This window comes from Sarcophilus harrisii, chromosome 4 (assembly GCF_902635505.1).
Source record: "Sarcophilus harrisii chromosome 4, mSarHar1.11, whole genome shotgun sequence".
NCBI classification, from domain to species: Eukaryota; Metazoa; Chordata; class Mammalia; order Dasyuromorphia; family Dasyuridae; genus Sarcophilus; species Sarcophilus harrisii.
This window is the reverse complement of record NC_045429.1, coordinates 424,576,791-424,598,229: the sequence shown is the minus strand read 5'-3', so window position 1 is coordinate 424,598,229 and position 21,439 is coordinate 424,576,791. Positions and strand designations below refer to the sequence as shown.

Genomic DNA, 21,439 nt, shown 5'->3' with positions numbered 1-21,439 from the left:
GGGAGCCATTGGCAGTCCTTGAGGTCAGACCTTTGCTTTAGGAAGATTATTTTAGCAGTTGTTTGGAGGATGGATTGGAGAAGGGAGACTAACAGTTAATCTTTTAGAAAAATAGTCTATTTAATAAGGAATGTGTACTCTTATTGGGTCATGTCATAACTTTTGAGTGTTAAGCCAATTGTTGGAGAGTTTCTTCCAATTTCACTTCCGTTTCTGATGTTGAACCTTTTGACAGTGCCAAAGACTTTGGTGATGAGAACTTCCCTTTTTGGGTCTTCAAAATATGTGGCTATAGCCTCAATTGGAACAGTTACCTGGCTGCATCTCCATGGGGCTTATTTCTTTTGACTTTCTTATGTTTGTTGGTACTGCTTTGTTGGCATCATTCCAACAAATGGTTGTTGGATGACTCTGCAACAATAGTGTCTGGGTTCAGTGAGAAATCTTATTTACACTATTAATTTGCCTTCAGAGTTTCATGAAGAAAGGAGTGGTCTGGGATCTTTCTGCTTTCTTTCATTTTGTCCGGTAGCATTTAGCAGCTTCAGTCATAGGCTTGCCAAGTCCTTCTGCTGCAGCTCCAATGTTGTGCCAGGGGCCATTCCTCCTTTTCCCAGGTCCCCTCACTGACAGGACGCAAGCTCTGCTTCATAACTCTCCCCCCCCCCCCCCCCCCCCCCCCCCCCCCCCCCCCCCCCTTCTCAGTCCAGACTCAGCTTTACCCATTCACCAGCGATTTCTGAATTACGAATCTGGTGGCCTTTTTGGAATGCTCATTCTCTTAGACCCTTCTGACCATCTTTCTTCCCTGTTTACTTAAGACAATTAGGAAGAAAAACGGGTGAGTACAATGTCACAAAAACCTAGAGGAAGGTATCAAGGGGAAGAGATTTATCAGCAGTGTCAAGCTGCAGAGAATTCAAGAAGGATGAGAACTGAGAAAAGGCCCAGTAAGATCTGGAAGATAAGAAATCATCTGGGAATGGAGTGAGCAGAGCCAAGTGGCAGGAAGAATACATTGAATATTACCTCCAGTTCTGCCAGACAGAGCTAGAAAATTCACAAGACTGAATCCTGATCGGGCAATCCAAGAAAGCATCATACTGAGTCATTTTTTCTAGCCCTTGGTCATCATAGGGAGAGAGACTGTGCTCACTGAAGAATGGGTGTGGTCTAATATACCTTGTTACAACACTGTGGTGTCAGAGAGAGGCAGTGCTTCATGGCAAAAGGAGGTCTCCATACTGGGGAATGCTTTTATTAATGAAATGAGAACACTAGAGGGGAAAAAGTGGAAAAGAAATGAGAGCTACTGAAGAAAGAATTAGAGGTACAAGAGGTACAAAACCTTACTCATGTAACAAACTCCCTAATCTTTAGAATGAGCCAAATAAAAACGCATCTATATGAGATAACAAATATCAAAATGAAGTCAAAAGACTGAAAAAATAGAAGACAACATTATACTTATACAAGAGATTGAGGAGAAAAAGAAATTTAAGCATCATTGGACTATCTGAATGCCACTGATATATTTGAGATACAGCACCAAATGATGAGATTGAAGTGAGCAGTTAGCATCAAATATTGAGGTTGGTCACATTAAAGTGGCTGATATAGACCCTAAATGATGGTAGGCACCAAATTTTAGGGTTCAGTCATATGAAGAATTCACAATGGTCATCCTCTTTGGCAGAAGGCAGGTTTATTTCGGAGAAGAGGTTATAGACAAAATAAAGAGCTACAACAGATACCAGGAATGGTTAAAAATAAAATCAAGTTGGAAGAGCATAGAGGTTTTATGGAAAGGGCAAGTTCCCTAATCATTTACTAGTAAAAAGGAAACACCCCATGAGGTTGGCATGCCCTTAGCTGGGAGGCTAGATCATGAAAGGAATTTAGCACCCTAAAAGAGTTAGCTATAAGAAGTGGAATTGAGAAGCATAGCAAAGTTAGGGGAGACACCATGTGGGAGGAAAGAGGGAAAAGAGTTCATGAGGCAGAGGGGCCATACTTAGACTGACTTTGACTTAATTAACAATTCACATTTTTCCCCTTAATGATTATGTTCACATTAGAATATCAGTAACTTCTCCAGTACCTCCCTCCATGATGTCATTCTAGGTGCCTCCCCCCCATGAGGTTATCCCCATCCAGATACCTCCCCCATTATATCATTGTTCTTATTATCCTATAAAAAAAGTCTTGCTGTCTGATATTCAGGGCTGGATGCTTTGAGATGAGAGTCCTATCCAATCACTTGATTTACTCTCCAATAAATTAATAATCAAATTGTTCTCTAATCTCTATCCTGCCTCAGTTTCTCTGGCATTACACTAGCTGATTATTTCTCCCTTTAGACAATGAGTTCCTTGAGGGCAAGGACTACTTTTTGTTTTTGTTAGCCTGGGTTTTAGTTCTATGTCTGAGATGCAGCAGGTATTTATTGACCAATTGAACTTAGAACTAGAGGGTAAAGTGGAAATGAAAATACCCAGGAATATTAGAGCTTCCAGGTCACATAAAAAATGCTACAAGCAGCTAGAAAGAAAAACTTGGAGTTCTGAGGAAACACAATTTAAGGTAGAAGGAAGTAATTCCATTGGACTTGGGAGAGCTATCTTTAATAACACAAGTGTTGAAGTAGGTGACTGTAGAATAGGCACACTTGCAATCAGTAGATAAGTATTTTTATATTGTCACCGGAAATGGAAGTTTCTCCCCTGATTTCCCATTGATTGATTACCATCCAGATCGTTGCCTAAATTGAAATGCCTAATCTTACAATATGAGTCTCTACTGCTAGTTAAATCATCACTCCGTCTCCTCCCCTCAATTGAATATGTCTTTAATTAAATTCTTCCCTTCCATTTTTGACTAAGTCCCCACCTCTGATTATATTTTACCATTGCCTTTCTTATTCTAAGATTTACCTCTGACTACATTTTACAGTCCTTTGCAATTCTGAGTCTCCACCCCATAATCTTTTCCCCTCCATTAGTTTTTTTTCCTTTGTTCTGTGCTAGCCTTCATTTTTTAAGTTTCAATTTCATTTTTCTGATTTAAGTTTCATAATTTCATAAAGCATATAGCATATAGGGAAAGATTCAAGATTAGTGGGGGAATGGGTGTGATTGAGTGGACAGTCTGCCCAAGAATGAGATGAAATGTGATCACTTTTGCATATAAACTAGTTTGCCAAAGGAAGGAGAAGATAGTGATGTGATCTATGCTGTGGAGTTTGTCACCAAATAATGGCAGATACCAAAAGTTGGGGTTCAGTCTTGTGAAGAATTCACATTGGCCATTCTCTTTGGCAAAAGGTAGATTTATTTAGGGAAGACATAACAGACAAAAAGAAGGGATACATAGATACGAGGAATGGAACAGAGTGGGAGAACATATGCAAGACAAGTTCCTCAGTGGAACTCACAATTACCCAGGAACACCCCAGGAGGTTGGGGCATACCCTTCCCTAGCAGGCTAAATCCCAAAAGGAACTTGTCATCCTGAAACTAAATCCTCATCCAGTTTTCACAGGGTTACACATGATTTAGCAACCATCATTAATAAGGAGTAGAGAGCTTGGAAAACTTGTGTTTCAGAAGGCAAAGGATATAGGATTACTGCTAAGAATAATTTACCAGCAAAACTGAACATAATCATTAAGGGAGGGGGGGGGAATGAATTCTTAATGAAAGAGAGCACTTCCAAGCATTTCTAATGAACCGACCAGAATTGCATGGAAACTTAAAAGTTCAAGTACAGGAGTTTAAAAAAAACAGCAGTCCAACTTAAGGTAGATAGGATTGAGCAATGAATAGGAGTTTAGACAAGAATAAAGTACTTATATTCAGATATAGCGAGATACTGCATATCTTCTCAGAACCCTGATTAGACAGATGATCTGAGAGAGGTTCTTTTAGATTTTGATTATCTTACAAAGAAGAATGGAAAAAAGAAGAGAAATTTGCTGGTGGGTGGGGAGGATGAGGAAGGTGAGGAAGAACAGAAAAATTTTATCTCACAGAATCTAGGTGTTCTGGTAAACTTATTGAGAAAGTGGGAGGAAAGTGGGGGTTGGGGAAGAGATTTTCAAACCTCATTCTCCTTTGAACTGGTCTAAGGAGAGAAGAATACACATACATAAGCAGATTTGTTATAGAAATCTTTTCACTGAAGAGAGGGAGAAGGAGGAATTAGAGGAAAGGTACATTAAGGGAGAGATTTGCTTTATGAGTTACACAAATATTTAGATCTTTTTTTGAAGCTTCAATGAATGGGAATCTGAGAGGATGCCTATCAGTTGGGAAATGACTGAAGAGATTATAGAGTATAAATGTAATAGAATACCATTGTGTTTGTAAGAAATGATGAGTTTTGTTTCAGAGAACATTGAAAAGCTTGTATGATGCAGAGTAGTGAATTGATCAGAACTAAAACAGTTTATACAGTGATAATATTGTAAAGTCAAACAATTTTGAAAGAATTAGGATCTCTAATCTTAAGAATGACTAACCATAATTCTGGAAAACTAATGTTTTCCCCCACCTCATTAATTTTCTCTCTCTCTCTCTCTCTCTCTCTCTCTTGGTTATAGCCAGTGCAGAAATTTTTTTTTTTGACTATGAAAAAAGAAAAAATAAAACCTCAACAACAAAAAAAGAGGAGAAAGATGAGAACATCAATAACTTTACATGAAGCAATTTTATTTGAATGGGAAGCTAGACTGCTGGAAGTTTTTAAAAAAAAAAGAAAGGGCATGATGGAGGCATCAATTATGGGTGGCCATCTCAAGGAGTTTAGCTATGAAAGGAAGGAATAGATGGATCAAGTGAGAGCATTTTAGAACAGGAGAGAGTCCTTAATTTAGCATATAGAAGCATATAGCATATAGGGAAAGATTCAAGATTAGTGGGGGAATGGGTGTGATTGAGTGGACAGTCTGCCAAAGAATGAGATGAAATGTGATCACTTTTGCATATAAACTAGTTTGCCAAAGGAAGGAGAAGATAGTGATGTGATCTATGCTGTGGAGTTTGTCACCAAATAATGGCAGGTACCAAAAGTTGGGGTTCAGTCTTGTGAAGAATTCACATTAGCCATTCTCTTTGGCAAAAGGTAGATTTATTTAGGGAAGACATAACAGACAGAAGGGATACATAGATAGATACGAGGAATGGTAAATATGGAACAGAGTGGGAGAACATATGCAAGACAAGTTCCTCAGTGGAACTCAAAATTACCCAGGAACACCCCAGGAGGTTGGGGCATACCCTTCGCTAGCAGGCTAAATCCTAAAAGGAACTTGTCATCCTAAAATTTAAGTAGCTTTTAAGGAGGAGAAGTGAAGTGGAGTTAGGGGAGAGGGAGATACCATGTGGCATGGGGGAAAGGGAAGAGAAAAGACACCATGAGACAAGAGTGCTGTAGTGGGCTGACCCAGAGGAAGGAAGTCATCCCACAAATGGGTTTTATAGGGAGAATTTAACTTCAGGGACATGATTGGTATTCCTGACAGAGCATCACAAAGTGAGACTGCATGAGACTCCTACTCTGTAATAGCTGTTTGATTAAGGTAGTATACAAGTATTGCCTTGCAGCGGTGAGGGCCTATTTGACATTAAATATAAATTAGTTGTAGACTCATTCAGCAAGGGTTTTTAAAATTTTTCTTTAGCTTTAGTCAGCAATATATGAATAAGATCAAAGGTGATTGATAGTGGGAGTAACCTAAGGCTGAGAATTGGCCAGGCAAGATTAGCAAAAGGGCAAGGGGCAAAGTACTCAAATCAGAATCTGTAAAGGTTTAAGCCAAGACTGAAAATAGCATTTTTAATCTTTTTGGTGAGACGAACATATTTTGGTGTAACCATTGCTTTCATTAAAACTATCACTCATTTTTTGTGAGAGCAAAAGGATTTTTGACCTTACTTAAAATATTTTCAAAATACTTTCTCAAATTTAAATGTCTATTTTTATGTAAATTTCACAATGTACAGAATGTTGGTATCATTTAAATGATATAGTTTAAACATATATTGATGATGTGTTCAAAAGCTTTTGTTGATAAGAATGTGTGGTCAAAATGGAGAATGCAAAAATCAGGCACGAAACATGAAAATTATCAGAAAAGAGCAGATGGATATTTAGAACAAGATATAGAAAACCATGGCAGTTTTTAAAAAAAATTATCATTAAATTTAACATGGCACTTTGCCTGACTTCAAGGGATGGGATAGTCTTGGGAAGCGAGAGTGAGAATTTGGAACTCAAAATTTTAAAAATTGCTAAAACTCATTATTTAAAACCTTCCATTCTTTATATATCAAAATGCTCCTTGGAGGCATCAATTGTAGATGTTGAAAGTTTGTCAAATACACAATTTAAAAAAAGAGAATTAATAGTTAACTTTGGACCCTCAGAGACTTTGAGAGAATTGGAGGAAAAGGAAAAGAGATATTAAATACTAATTATGTCATTTCTAATTCTAAGTTATGATGATATCTAAAATATTTTGCCTCTGATCCATCTAATAGTTGTTGTTTGTCCTTCATTCTCAAAGACCATGACATCAGGAAAGTGATGCTATAAGTAATTTATGAGTAATTGTGTCACTACAATTTTACCAAATGATAACTTGAAGTCAGTATGCACTGTATGAATAGTATGTAATGTTATTTAATACAGTGATTAATTTTAAATCACTGACTGTACTGGCCAGAAAATAGGTATTTGTCCATTGACTTACCGACCTTTGTAGCTTCTGACCATAAAGTACCAGCACTTAAATCAGTCACTGATAGCATCCCTAATGCTGAAAAAACAAAATTCTGAGGTCAGGTAAGGAAATCATTGGGGAGTTCAGGTTACAAAATAGTAATGAATATACATTTGCATAGGGTTCAAGGGTATTTCTCTTTGTGGGGCATTACTTCAACTGGATCATGACTCACAGCACAGCTTTCCTGCTTTGCCAACAGTTCAAACATAATTCTATCTCTTAGAAACAAGAGGGAAAGGGAAATGAAATAATTTAATCCAGGAGGTATATTTCATTTTTTAATGTTAGTGAATGTTGAATATTTCTTGCTTTTAAGTTGGTTTATATAGCCAGGCTAAAATATACAAGTAAGTATTCCTAAAATCAAACTGTAAAAAAAAATACATATATATATATATTTTAAATATACATTAGATTTAAAATTTTAAAATATTACTATATATCCAATATGTCCATATGTATTTTAAAATTTAATTCTGAATTTGATGAACACTAAAAAAGATAATGTTTTCTGTATATAGTATAGAACGAAAAGGAACCAAGAGTATTATATATGGCTTGCATTTTAAAAAAATTATTGAGGTTTATGTTCTTTTTAAAATTAATTTAACATTGCCTAAAATTTCCCCTTATATTTGTCCTCCTATCCTTCCCAGAGAGTCATATCTCATGAGAAAGAATATTTTTTTTTTTAGAAGAAGAAAACTCAGCTAAATAAATAAATTTTATTTTTATAAACCTTGAATATGCATTTTTCATACTTGTGAGTTTCATACCTCTTTAGACAGGGGACCAGGCTTTGTAATTTTGCTGCTTTCATTTTTTTCAAAAAAATCATTTTGTGGCTTTGTTCTTTCCATTGTATTGTTATCATTATGGATGCTGTTTTCTTCCTTCTGTTTATTTCACTCTGCATTTGGTGATATAAGTCTATGTCTTCTTTTATAAATAAATACAGTAATTCTCTATTGCATTTTTGTACTACAGTTTTTCTTTGTTTTTTTTTATAATATACACAGTAATATTCCATCTTATAATAAACAGTGCTATTCTGTTGCATTCCTGTGCTGCAGTTTGGTTAGCCATTTATTCCCCTCATTGATGGGCAGTTACTTTGTTTCTAATTCTTTGTTAATAGATAAGGGCTGCTATAAATAGTTTTATTAAAGAAGGGCCTTTCTTATCAATGACTCTTTGGGCTATATGTCTAGTAGTGCAATCTCTAGGTCAGAGGGTATGGATACTTTAGTCATTTTCTTTATATAATTCCAAATGACTTTCCAGAATGCTTGTACTGATCCACAATTCCAACAATGTACTAGCATAATTCTCTTCCCACCTATCCCAGTCCAACATCTTTTCTTCTCTTGTTGCTAATTTGCTGAATATGAAGTAAAACTTCAGGGTTGTTTTTGGTTTGCACATTTCTTATTACTTTGATTTGCATTCATATGGTTATGCTTTTATGGTTACAGTTCTTGTGAGAACTGTTCATGTCTTTTTATGATTTATCTGTTGAGGAATTATTATTTTTTTTTCTGAGATAATTGACGTTGTGACTTGCCCAGGGTCACACAGCCAGGAAATGTTAAGTGTCTGAGGTCAGATTTGAATTCAGGTCCTCCTGACTTAAGGGGTGGTGCTCTATCCACTGCGCCACCCAGCTGCCCCAAAGAATTTTGATGATGGATAGTTTATGTATCTTAGATATCAAACATTTATCTGAGAAATTTGATAGAAAGTATTTTTCTCCTGTTCATTTGCTTCCTTTTTCCTAGATGAATTAATTTGTTTGTATAGAAGATTGAGCAGCGAGGTGGCATGGGGGCACTAGGAATAGAGGGCTGGATTTACAGTCAGGAAGGCTTTGTGTTCAAATGTGGATTCAGGCAGTATAAGTGTGAGTCACCTAATTACTCTCTGCCTCAGTTTTTTTTCTCTTATGGTGGAGATGATAATGTCAAATCAAATGAGATATTTGTAAAGCCCTTAACACAGTACCTGGCATAAAATAGGCATATAATAATGCTTGTTCCCTTTCCTCTTGTCTTTTACCTTTAGCTTTACTATAGTTCTTATCACATAACATATGCATCAATTCATGTAAGTCTCTTCAGGCCTTTCCGAAATCATCCTGGTGGTCGTTTATTACAGAACAATAATATTCCATAATATTCATATACCACAATTCAGCCATTCTCCAAATGATGGGCATCCATTCATTTTCCAGTTTCTGGCCACTACAAAGAGGGCTGCCACAAACATTTTTTGCGCATGTGGGTCCCTTTCCCTTCTTTAATATCTCTTTGGGATATAAGCCCAGTAGCAACACTGCTGGATCAAAGAGGATGCACACTTGGATAACTTTTTGAGCGTAGTTCCAAATTGCTCTCCAGAATGATTGGATCCATTCACAACTCCACCAACAATATATTAGTGTCTGTTTCCCCACTTCCCCTTCAACATTCGTCCTTGTCTTTTCCTGTCATCTTAGCCAATCTGACAGGTATGTAGTAGTTTATCAGTTTTCTAATTCAGGCTTTTCTGAATCAAGCAAGGCTGCTTATCAGAGAATCCAGAGTCAGGCTGATTGTCTGAGAAGCATCTTGTCACTACACCTAAGCTTTCTATCTTAATAGAAGCCTCATGCTCTAATGTCAGGCTCTCACTTTTCTCTTTTAAGCCTCCTCCTCTACTTGTACTTTGGGTACTTTGTGGTGGTGATTCTTCATGATCTCATTAGAGTTTTCTTGGCAAACATACTGGAGTGGTTTGTCATTTCCTTCTCAAGCTTATTTTACAGATGAGGAAACTAAGGCAAATAAGGCTGTGTGACTTGCCCAGTGTCATTACATAGCTAAGGTGTATCTGAGATCAAATTTGAACTCTTGAAGAGTTTTTTCCTGACTCTAAATCCAGCACTCTATCCACTGTGGCACCTAGCTGTCAGCCAGGATTACAAAGGGTACTGAGTATAAGAAAGGAGTTGAGTTGAGGACCATGCCTTAAACCCAAATCGTTCTGACTTATTGACTTGACCAAACTAGGTTCCTGGTCAAGCCCCACTTAGTTATTGTTTGGTTCCTGATTGGTTCAGAGTGAATGGAAATAGCAGTTGTTTCTGTTTTGACCTAAAACACTGAAGGTCTTTCCCTCCCAGATGGTTTACTTTTTTTTTTTTGGCCTCATTTTCTGCCTCATTTCTTATATAACCTTAATCTGTGAATGGCTATTTTGCCTTAGTCTAACAGACAAAGACCTTAGGTCAAATTCTCCCATTGCATCCTGAGCCATCTCCTGTAGTCCTCATCTGTATCCTACCATTGGACTCCCATGGTTCTGGAGGAAAAAGTGAGACTGATGGCTTTGCAAATCCAATTCACTTGCATGTCATGGCATTACTTCCTGATATTTTGGTTCTCTTTGAGAATAACAAAGCCTGTAAGATAGGAGGTATATTATATAATGATTACTAATCTTTTAAAGTTTATGATTATCCTAGAATTAGAGCTGGCAGGGACATAGTACAGGGCTCTTAAACTTTTTCCACTCATGATCCCATTTTTGCTCAAGAAAGTTTTACACCTGTTGTGCATCTGAGCCGAGGTGTTTCTAGTAACTTACATGCATGCAGTGCAAAGTGCACATATTTGTTCAGAACCAACACTTCAGTGAAGTTGAGCAATACAGCATGGCCATGTACTGCCAGAAACACCTCAGATTCATTGCACATTTGATTTTGAATTAACTTTTGGTTCAGAAACCTTTTACTGTTGCCAAATTTTTTGGGACCCCCCCCCCTCCACATTTAGGTACTCAAGACTATATGGGGTTAAGACCCACAGTTTAAAAAGATTTGACATAGTCTAGGCCTCTTGCTTTGTAGAGGATGTTCCAGAAGAGTGGGAGAAGCAACAATTTAAACTTACCAATGTAATTAATGCCAATCAGGATTTGGATCCTTTGTAAAATTACTAATTACTTCAATTATTTAATTCAATTCAGTCAACATTTATTAAACATCTATTGGTAAGAGTGAATAGAGCAATTGGCACCAAATGATGAGATAGATGTAGATACCAGATGATGGAGTTCAACATCAAATGATAGGGTTCAGTAGCACTTTACATGTGAAGAACTTACAGGGTCTTTCTCCTTACCCAAAAATAATTTTATTCATGAGAAGAGGTTGCAATCAAAGTGAAGAGGTAAAATAGGGACTAGGAGTTGTAAATATGAAATAGATTTTAGAGAGTATATAATTAGCAAGGAAAGGGGTTTTAACAATCAACAGTAGAAAAGACAAGTTTCTCAGTGAAACTCACAGTTAACCAGGAGAAAGGAAATAAATATTCCATGAGTATACCACTGACTGGCAGGCTAAAACCTGAAAGGGAGTTAGCACCCTAATAGTAGTAAAGAAAAACACACGGTAAGGCATGTGGGAGGAGATGAGAAGAAAGACACCAGGAGGCAGAACACCTTGTCAAACTAACCCAAAAGAGATGTTGTAGACTATCTAGGAGAAATTTAACCATGGAGCTTTGACACCATAACTTAGCTTTCTGATTGGATATAGTAATGTGGGGTTACTCAAGACCTCCACGGGGGTAGTCCTGTAAGATTAAGCTGATCCTCAATCCTGCTCTTCCTTGCCTCAGGGAGTAATCTTATTAATACTTTGCGCCCTCTCTGCCAAAACCACTTAATGACCCATGACCTCATCACCTACCATGGGCCAAACTTTTGTTATTTGGTCCTTGTTCTGAAAAGGACCATGACATTGGACGATGCTGTGACATGTAAATGAATTGTTTTGGAAGCGAGGGAAGCTGTGCAAAGTCACCTGCTTCACTTTTTCATTTGGAACCATCTGAGTCCAGTGGTCAGATGTAGATGAGGAGGACTGGATACTGTGGCATATCCTGGCCTTTTTAAGTTAAAGTCTTTTAACAGGTCTCAATTTGACTGAAGCAACCACTCATTCATTTAGCAATTTAGGCTGGGTAAGAATTGAGGCAAAGAATGTCCTTTCTTACGTAGATTTTGAACTATCTAGGAGAAAAAGAACCCCAGGGTTTCCGGTCAAACCACAATTGCTATTTATGTTCACTCTTTGGCTATGGGACCAAAACAAAAACAGGGTGGACTTTTTGTTGGCCTACCTGTGAGCTCATGTGATCTGGGTTTAAGCTTGATACTTAAACTGTGCCTGGCCCTGAACTGAGCAATGTAGATAAAAAAGACAGTCCCTGCTCTCAGAGAGCTTACATTCTAATGGGAGAAGACCACAAGCCAAAGGGAAAGAGCTGATAGGAGAAGGCTCCCAGGGGTAGGAGCTGGAGTATCTTTTTTTGGGGGGGAGGGGGGAGTTGAAACCAAGCAGAGTGGCTGATGGTAAATGCTCTGCCTTGCTCTCAGCCAAGCTTGTGTTCTTTAGAAAGGAAGGTTGAATATTCCACTCTCCATCCTTCCAATCAGACTGAATACAGTCTCTCAGAATTGGTTGTCTTTATAAGTCTGAATTTTGAATATAGTCAGTTACCTAATCATAAGCCTTAAAATATTGACTTAGAAATCTTCAAATGACAATGTGAGAAGATCCCTCTATTGGGAGCTCCAGCTTTGAGTCTTAGTGTTTTTCTTCCTTTTGTAACTTTGGTTCAAGTCATTTACCCTCTCTGAGACTCAGTAATTGAGGCAGTGCTAGATTACATCCAAGATCCATTCTAGCCCTAAATCTATGCTACTCTGTGCTTTCCAGTTAGGACTTTTTTTTTTGCACCACATGAGACTGCTACGTGTTATTTTGAGGCACTTGGAGTCAGAAAACCAAACAGACCAGAAATATGGGAAAGCTCTGCCTTCGACCAATTTAGCAACACTGCTGTTAATGTCCTCTGCTGACAAGATGATCTGTGGTACATCTGTTTCTGTCCCATCCAGCATTATAATGTGTTGTTTCTATGCCCATTTATCTAGTAGAAATTTTTCATTGAGTTAGATTTGAGGAGGAAGGTAGATAATTAAGATTTACCCAGATGCCATATAGATATTTTTAAATGAGTGAAGCAGTTGGAAAAAAGGGGGGCTCATACTTTTGACGTTCACATCTATTTCTTCTCCTTTGGAAACCAGTTCACATATCCTCCAAACATATCAGTATTTGCTTGTGTACAACAGGAAGCCGTTGCACAACTGGACGTGCACTTAAGACTCTCACAGCATCAGCTTTTGTGTCGTTTACTGGCCTGAAACTGCACAGTCAGCTCTCTGACGACTTTTATTTCCTTTCCTTTATAGGAGTATATTTGTCCCAGATGTGAATCCGGCTTTATTGAAGAAGTGACTGATGATTCCAGGTATTGTACAAGTTCATGAATAAATCAGATGCTGTGTGATTAATCATTTGAATTGAATGAATTGAAGTTAATTTGGTTCTCTTATTCTAAAGAGATAGCAGTGGGGGAGAGAAAAGGGAAAAATGAAGAATGGATTAGGATAGCTCACTGCTTAGAATGCTGGGCCTGCAGGCAGGGAGGCCTGACTTCACATCTAGCCTCCCACCACTTTGGGCAAGTCACAAGACCTTTGTTTGCCTCAGTTTCTTTACTTGTGAAATGGGGATGATAACAGCTGGGGTAGGTTTGTTATGAGAATCTAGTAAGCTAAGATTTATAAAGTGCTTTATCACAGTGCCTGGCATATAATCAGCACTATATAAATATTTGTTCCATTATTTTCCCTAGCCCAATGATCCTGGGAATATGGTATTTTCTGGGAAATCCTTATTTTCATACCAGTTAGAGTTGATTATCATTTTGTTCTTAGGATTCTAGGATGCTTTTAGATTTATGATGATCTATTCTGTTGTGTGAAAGCCAAGACGCTATGCTACATCATGGTAGAGTAGCTTCTGGCGAGGGTGGCAAGCTTCACATATTCATAGCAGCTTTATTTATAAAGAACAGAATTCACTTGACTTTGGAGAAGCCATGTTTTCCTCCCTTTGATACTTTAGAGGAACTCGGTTTATCTATGATGAGATCAAATTAATGCCAATTTGTTTAGGGAAACAGATTTCCATTTCTAGTCCCTGGAAGAATGATTGACTGCCATTAAATCTAAGAAGACATTTCTATCCATTTCTGTCCTTATGTGGTGGACAAAGCAGAAATTGCTTAGAAGGGGAAGAACAATGCCAATTTTTTAGGGCTTAATAGCTTAGGAACATGCATTTTCTTTTATTATTTTAATAGAACAATTTCATCCCAGGTGAAATAGTTTCATTTTCATGTTCCCTTTAAACTCAGGATAATTGGGTATTGTCTTTTTAGCATTTAGTAGTTAGTAGTTAGTTGATTGATAAGATAGTTGAATTAATGATTCTTTCTAGCTAAGTAAACAAGATATGAGGTATTCAGGCTTATCTCCTTTGAGTCCTGCAGAACCAAAATTTGCTCATAATGGTTAATGGATAGGAGGAAGGAACTGAACTCTGGTTTCTTCCTGTAGGTAGCTCCTATTAGGAATAATCCATTCCACAATTCAGATTGTCACCTTCTCTGTAGCTTGTAGTTTGGAAAGACTTATCTTGAATACTGAAAGAGGTTGAGACTTGCTCAGTGTAATGCTGCCACGATGTTTGAGGGAAGATTGGAACTCAGAGTTTCCTGGGTTAGAGCCAGCTAACAGGATACTGTAACAGTGTCTCTCACAGGTAATGAGAGTTGTTCATTCCCTTACTGTTGCTATTGGCAGAACCTAAAGTTGAAAGCTCCCTCCAAACCCAGGGGAAAACTACCACCTTACAGTATGTACAGTGTTGGTTTGTTTTTACTAATGAGTGGAGAGTGTGTGCATAAATAAACTGGAGTTTCTGACCTCATCTTTTGTCCACTTGATGCATGGGTTCAATTTAGGACAGACCTACAGTTTCACAGCTCCCATAACTCAAATTCTGAGGAAACCGTTTTAGCAAAGCTAAACCTGCATTCTGGCATGACATCAGAAAAGCGTGTGGGCGGCATGTTAACTTGGGCTTACTTTCTGTTTGTATTCCATATGTATCCAGTGCTTATTGCAGATACTTGGGTCTTGCATGCATTAAGACCATATCAACTAATGAGATTGGTAGTGGCTGGGCTTAATTTTTTTCAAGGTTTTTTTTTTTTTTTAACATTTAAGTTAATTTTTTATACCTTCATTGGCAAGTGTCTACCGTGGGCAAAGTTTAGCTTGACAATACAAATGAAAAGCAGTGTTGGATGTCTAGATTTCATAGCTCTCTCTTCTCTTAACTTTACAGTGCTTCCCATTTAGCACTTTGCACATGGAATGTAAAGCTGGACAGGCACTGCTGTGCCCAAACGCTGCTGACATGAGGTCTGGTAACTCCAGAAAGACATCAGTCTGTTGAATGAAGTCCTTCCCCTAGGTTAGGGAGCTATTGGAGAAGGAATAATGGAGTAAAGGTCACAAGCCTTGCTTAGTTTGTAAATATTTGACTAGGTAACAGCAATGAGGTTTTCTTTCTCTAGCCTAGCTTTGTACATATTAATTTGAAGGACCTTATGTACTTGTAGATCAGAGGTCAGTAAGCTACTGTCAGAGGACCACATCTAGCTCTCTTTTTTGGTATGGGCTTGAGCTTAGAAAAGTTTTTAGATTTAAAATGTAAAAACCATTCTTAGCTCCCTAACCTTCTTAGGTCTTTGGCATAATTTGCTGATTTCTTACTATAGATGGTCGTATTTCATGAGTTCCTGTAAATAAATATATTCTCTACAGTTGTTAAAAATGGGCCTCGTGTTTTAAGAAACATGAGTTTGGAGGATGAAGCTGCACTAAGACTTTTTGGGACATCCTAGATAAAGCTTTATTTCCAGAGAGACATGAAAATTCACCAAACGTTTTTACCTGAGAAGTGTGGGTATGTTGGGCCTGTGCAGCACTGGAGTTTAAATTTGAAAAAGACATTTTCCTGTGGTCATGTAGTTTTTTCATATGTATCTTTATATTTAGTATTAGAACATGATGCTTCATTGATTCAAATTTGCCTTGTGAATCCAGTTTTGGACTTTGTTCTCGCAATAAGAGGTCTGGTGTAGTTTTAGGTAGAAATGTAGAAGGATAGATTTCTAGGTTCTAAGTAATCCCTTAACAGTAAACCATGTTCTTTTCTTAGATATGGTGAGAATTGTTTGTGTTCCTTATGTTATTTCTCCTCAAAGGAAGGGCTATTTAAAGTACATGATACAAGACCCACCTTTTTGCAATGGTTTAAGGGTTGTTGCTTCCTGAGGGAAGGAAAAGCTAGATAATGACTTCTTGAAGGGGGGGACTGAGACTGTGATAAGAATCATGCAAGCAGAAGTAGGGCCTCTAATTTTTCTCCATCTCCTTTGTGGGACTATAACTTAAAAGAAATCCCTATAGGAGGTGGTTTGTGGGGGAATGTTAATAGCAAAGAGTGGGTGACCATTGTGGAAAAAAGTACATTTTTTTTAAGGAGAAGTAAATTCCATATTGATGAAGCTGACTGGGCATTGGCTCTGACTTCTAATTCAGTGAATAAGATATTTTTGTTATTGCATCAAAAGCCCAGCAATTGCCCATCAGTTTTGTGTGTAGCCTAACCTGCTTTCACTGAGCTGGGGGGGAAGTGATGAAATTTGCTGCAGAAATGCTCAGAGTGAAGCTGCAGGTTGGGTGTTTGGCAGGAGAGAAAGTACAGCTTATCAGGTTGTTTTGTGACTGCCAGAGGAACGTGTAGCGTGAAGTAAAAGTCATCTCAAGGACCTCCTTTTTCCAGCCAGTGATTTCCTGCCAGTAAGAAATAAAGATATTGGGCAGCTTCCTTTGCAGCACACAGTGCGCCCCTTCTGATCTAGTGCTGAAGTTTTTCCTCATGCATCCATATCTCTGCTTTAGCAGGTTGTGTCTCAGACTAGGGTAAACTATTCTGAGTCAAAATCTTGGTTCTTACTGTCCCAGAGCTTGTTTTTCTTGCTAGTAAGTTGAACTTTTTTTTTTAAGTGACACATTGTTGAAAATGTGACATGAATGCTTTTTTTTTCCCTTTTGTGTAGAAGAAAAGAAATTGTTTTGCTTGCCAGTGGATCTCTCTCCGCCTCCTTCTTTTCCCCTCCCCCATTCATCCTTTGGCTTCACTTTGATCTCTCTGTTTGTTGTACTGACATTAATTTGTTTGATTTGTTTTCTTTGACAGAATAACCCACATTCCAGCTCCTTGTAATTTTGCAGTTGCCATGTGGTGAATTTTTTTTTTTTCTTTATCAGGCTTTTGCTGTCATGTGTCTCCATCTATATTTAGCTTCTTGGAGAGGAACTTATTTCTGGGGATGGGATCACTACTCACTCTTGTTTCCCCTTAGTTTTTTAGATAGTGGTAGCAGCGGGATAGACGACAGCACTTCAACACAGTTTGCAGAGGTAAGTTTTACTTTGACCATGGAGGGGGAGGGGTTCTTTGAACAGCTTGTTGGGATCAAAAGTTGAGCCAAAATTCAGTTCAGAGTGGAGCACACAGTGGTGTGTTCATGAAAAAGAGAGGCAGGATGTGGCCTGTTTGAGAGCCAAGTTTGGCTTTTGGTGGCTGGATCTTTGGTTGTGTGAGTTCAGTAAGAACTCCATTTCAGAGCAAATATCTTAGCTCTGACACATACTGTCAGAGTCCAATCAGGGTTCAAGTGTTGATTTTCTTACTGTCTTCTGCTTTTTTCTGTGTCATATAAGGTGTCTCAGAAGTTTAGTGTAGTTTTAACTTCACTAGCTTAAAGCCCTGCTAAAACTTTGGGGATGCGTGATGTAGTATGAGAATAATGAGGTTGAACTGTGCTTTTGAATTGGCAGTGTCAAAGCCCTGCCATGACAATTAGTGTAGTTCAAGATGAGCTGGTATTTTCAGGACTACATTTTGGCCCTCGTCATCAGGAAATAAGCTGCCTGTTCTGTGGAGGGGTGCTGGGTTTTAGCCCCCAGAATATACATTAATTGGGAGAGTTGGAATTTGGATGGGAGATAAGGATGGAGTATTTTGACATTGTTCAGGTCTCCAAAAGATTGCTTCATTATGCTTCATTATACATACCTGTTACAAAAAAGGAACTTGATTGTAATTTGAAAATAAGTGGTCACTCTATATGTTTATAATGATAAAATGTTATTTATATATGTATATATATATGTGTGTGTGTGTATGTATATATATATATATATATATATATATATATATATATATATGATTTAAATATTTAAATGTGCAGTAATTCTCCTTGAAACTTAACCCATTGTCCTAAAAAAGATTTCTTTGCATCTCTCTTCCAGTTTTTTTTTTTTTTTTCTTTTTTAACCTTTTAGCTACCACCTCACAGGTTAGCCTAGCTTGGAAATAGGTACTGATTTCTGTTTCACTGTTTACTATCTTCTGTATCTGCCTCTGGTCAGATAATAAACTTGTGATCATAATAATGAGCTTACAGACTAGTAGTAGGAAAGATGAAAGCTTAATTTAAAAGATAAAATTCCTCTGTAATTTAAATTAAAACTCCACATTTTAACTCCTTAGTGGCTGGGTTCCATGTTTTAGAAGGAGATTACAGGAGAATTGAGGGGACTTGGAAACCTTAAGAGGATCTACTGAACGAACTGGGTATGTTTAGCCTAAAGAAGAAAACTCTTTGGGGTAGAGGGCTGACAGAAACACAGGTATAGTTTTCAAGTATTTGAAAGGTTATCATGTAGAAAAGGGTTTAGGGTTGTTTTGCTTAGCCCAAAAAAAATAGGACAGTTGGATGGTAATTATATGGAATTTGATTTTGGTTCATCATAAAGAGAAATTTCCTAAAAATTGTCAAGAAATGGAAGGGATTGCCACATGAAATAGTGTGTTTTTTGTCATTGGAGGTGCCCAAGAAGAGGCTGAATGAATGACCACTATTGTAGGTGATGTTGTAGACGAACCTCATGCTTCTAGTGGGTGGTAGAATCTGGGATCTTTGGAGGCTTTTCCAACTCTGAGGTTAAATGATTCCATAAGTACCAGCTTAGTGGCTCTCTGAGCTTCTAAGTCATGAGCAAGTAGAGGAGTAACATTAACAAACTCGTAGTCAGATCCTCAGGCCTTTACTTATTTAGGGATACATGTCTTTAAATTCATGAATACGAGTAAATCAAGAACAGAGTCCAAAAATAACTTGAATGCTCCCTTTCTGATTGTAAGAAGGCCTTGTTGACATTTGTCTAATCTAATTTGATCCTTACAACAATCCTGTGAAGCACATACTATAGTTATCCCTGTTTAGAAGTGAGGCTGCAGTAACTTAGTTGACCTGCTCAGGATCACACAAACTGATATCTGAGGCAGGATTTGAACTCTTCTTGACGCTGGAGCCTCGCACTAGCACTGTATCATGGTGTTCTGTGATTTCAAATTCCCTTCCAAATGCCCAGTTTGAATGTCATTGAATACACAGCTTGGCACCAAGTAGGAGCTTAACAAATGCTTATTGACTTTCTGACTGAATTCCCATGGTTCAAATATCTAGAAAGATCCTGTTCTTTGTTAAGCACTCTTTTATTCTCTTTTGATGTCTAGGGAGAGAAAAGGCTGAATTAATGGATTTGGTGATTCTTTCAACTCCATGATATCTATCCCATAGTTAGTTTCAGCCCTGGAAGCCTCTTTAAATTCTTGTCTTCATTAATCACTTGATCATACAAGTTATACAGTTAGCTGCTGGTTACACACAAGACAAAAGAAATTTCATCTTTCTCCTCCCTTAAGATCTGACTCTTCTCTTGGGATAAATAGAAGAAGACTGGTGTGTCAGGTGAGCAGGAATGATTCAGACAGACCAGGAAATATACACTGAGTAAGGAGATGATATCTATGAGTCAATTTCCTAACTATAATGATGCTAGATTCAAGACTGGGGCATGAGCTCTTCTCTAGTGGGGACATAATTATGCCATTCCTCATAGTCTGTAGTGTAGAGTTTTATGATCTTAAGGTACTGATTATATTGTACCAGGACATCTGATTACCTCTGTTCAGTTGTGCTCTTTTCCCCTGAATTTTGACCTTCATTGGGATCCTGTGATTTCTTTGTGATTACCATTCCTAAAAAATTTAAATTACCTAGTAAGAATATAAAAGGAATTTCTCCTTCCTCCTACCCCTAACAATTAAGTTTTTATTAGGTGCCTACTCTGTACTTTTCATCATCATCCCCACCAGGAGATATAAAGGAGAGTCCCTGCTGCTGAGGAGTTTATAAGTGTACTTTAGTGGTAGTGATTTGGGGATCAGGAGTGGGAACAATACATTTAGAGAATTTAAATATTGATTGTATAGTAGACACAAAATTGAGGGGGGCAAGTGGCAGTGGGGCTTTGTCTTTAGGGAAGATTTCTTGGAAGAGTCTTTAAAGGAAATTAAATATTTCAGAAGAAATTTGTATTCTGTTGCTTATATTCATACTTATTTGGGAAAAAAAGATTGTATAAAGACCCCAGATGACAATTGATTTTTAACCTTTGTGTCATGGATATTTTCAGCAATCTGGTTAAACCTATAAACTTCTCAGAATGTTAGTAAATACATAAATCAAAATACATAGGGTTATAAAGGAAACCAGTTATAATGAAATATATTTGCCAAAATATATTTATTTTAAAATGCAACAGAACTTATGGATCCCAGATTAAGGGAAAGAGTGGTGTAGGATAAGCCAAGCCCTGTGGCTCACCTTTGTCCTAACCTTGCACTGGCTCCCCCAACAAAAGGTGGTTGTCATGAAATGATTATTGTCTGTGTAAAATTGTAGAATCTAGGCTAGTAATTCATTCCTTCACATACTGAACATAGTACTGTTAAAATCAGCTTGGGTTTTTTGAGAGAAGGGAAAAATCACTTTTATTTGAAAGGCAATATTTGAGAAGTATATCAGGCATAATGGAGGCTGACCCAGAAATACTGTCACTTTATAGGGATTTGGAAAGACTAGAGGAGGCTGTCCTGAGATTTTTGTTTTATGTTCCATTCTGAATAACTGATGAAAGAGAATGGCAGAGAGTGAATCCCATAGCTACATGTAGGCTTTGTCAGTCTCTTAAAAGTGGCTGACTGTTTATGGGTGCCAGTGAGAAATGGAAACCAAGACTCTTAGATCATATCAGTGGATTGTTTCAGAGCCAAAGTGGCTGATAGAATAGATGACTTCAGGGATGAGGAAAGAGCACTGTGTGGGTTTTAGGGAGCTTTGAGCAGATCTTGGTGTGGTTGGTTCTTGGATATTTTTCTAATTATCTAGGAGATAAAAGTTCAGGAGAGACTAAGAGTTGAAGAGTATGTCCGAGACACAACTGCCTCTGAATTTGATCTCTGAATTTAGCAGAGTACACACACTGGATCCTTCAGGGAAATCATAAAGGTCATAGAATCTAGAGTTGGAAGAGATGTAAGAGACTGGGTAGCCTAATTGCCATCTAAAACAATACCTAGTTGTGAATCCCTTGCTTGGCATTTTCCAGTGATGAAGGAATTGAGGTTTAAAGAGATGAGTGTCTTGCCCAGGGTGATACTACAGGGCCAGTTGAATCCAGGTCCTCTAACATATCTGTTGGAAAGTT

At 37.7% G+C, this 21,439-nt stretch overlaps 1 protein-coding gene across 2 annotated transcripts in view; it reads left to right on the top strand.

The window, feature by feature from the left end:
- RNF115 (ring finger protein 115) overlaps positions 1 to 21,439 on the top strand; it is a 53,022-nt gene that overhangs the window by 11,466 nt on the left and 20,117 nt on the right. Inside the window, exons 1-3 of one of the 2 annotated variants that reach the window (XM_031967420.1) lie at positions 13,088 to 13,146; positions 14,546 to 14,597; positions 17,182 to 17,239. In XM_031967420.1, the coding sequence (XP_031823280.1) occupies positions 13,137 to 13,146; positions 14,546 to 14,597; positions 17,182 to 17,239 (120 nt within the window). In that variant the 5' untranslated portion in view covers positions 13,088 to 13,136. Of the gene's footprint in view, positions 1 to 13,087; positions 13,147 to 14,545; positions 14,598 to 17,181; positions 17,240 to 21,439 lie in introns of those variants that run through there. The other variant, XM_031967419.1, reaches the window with a different exon arrangement.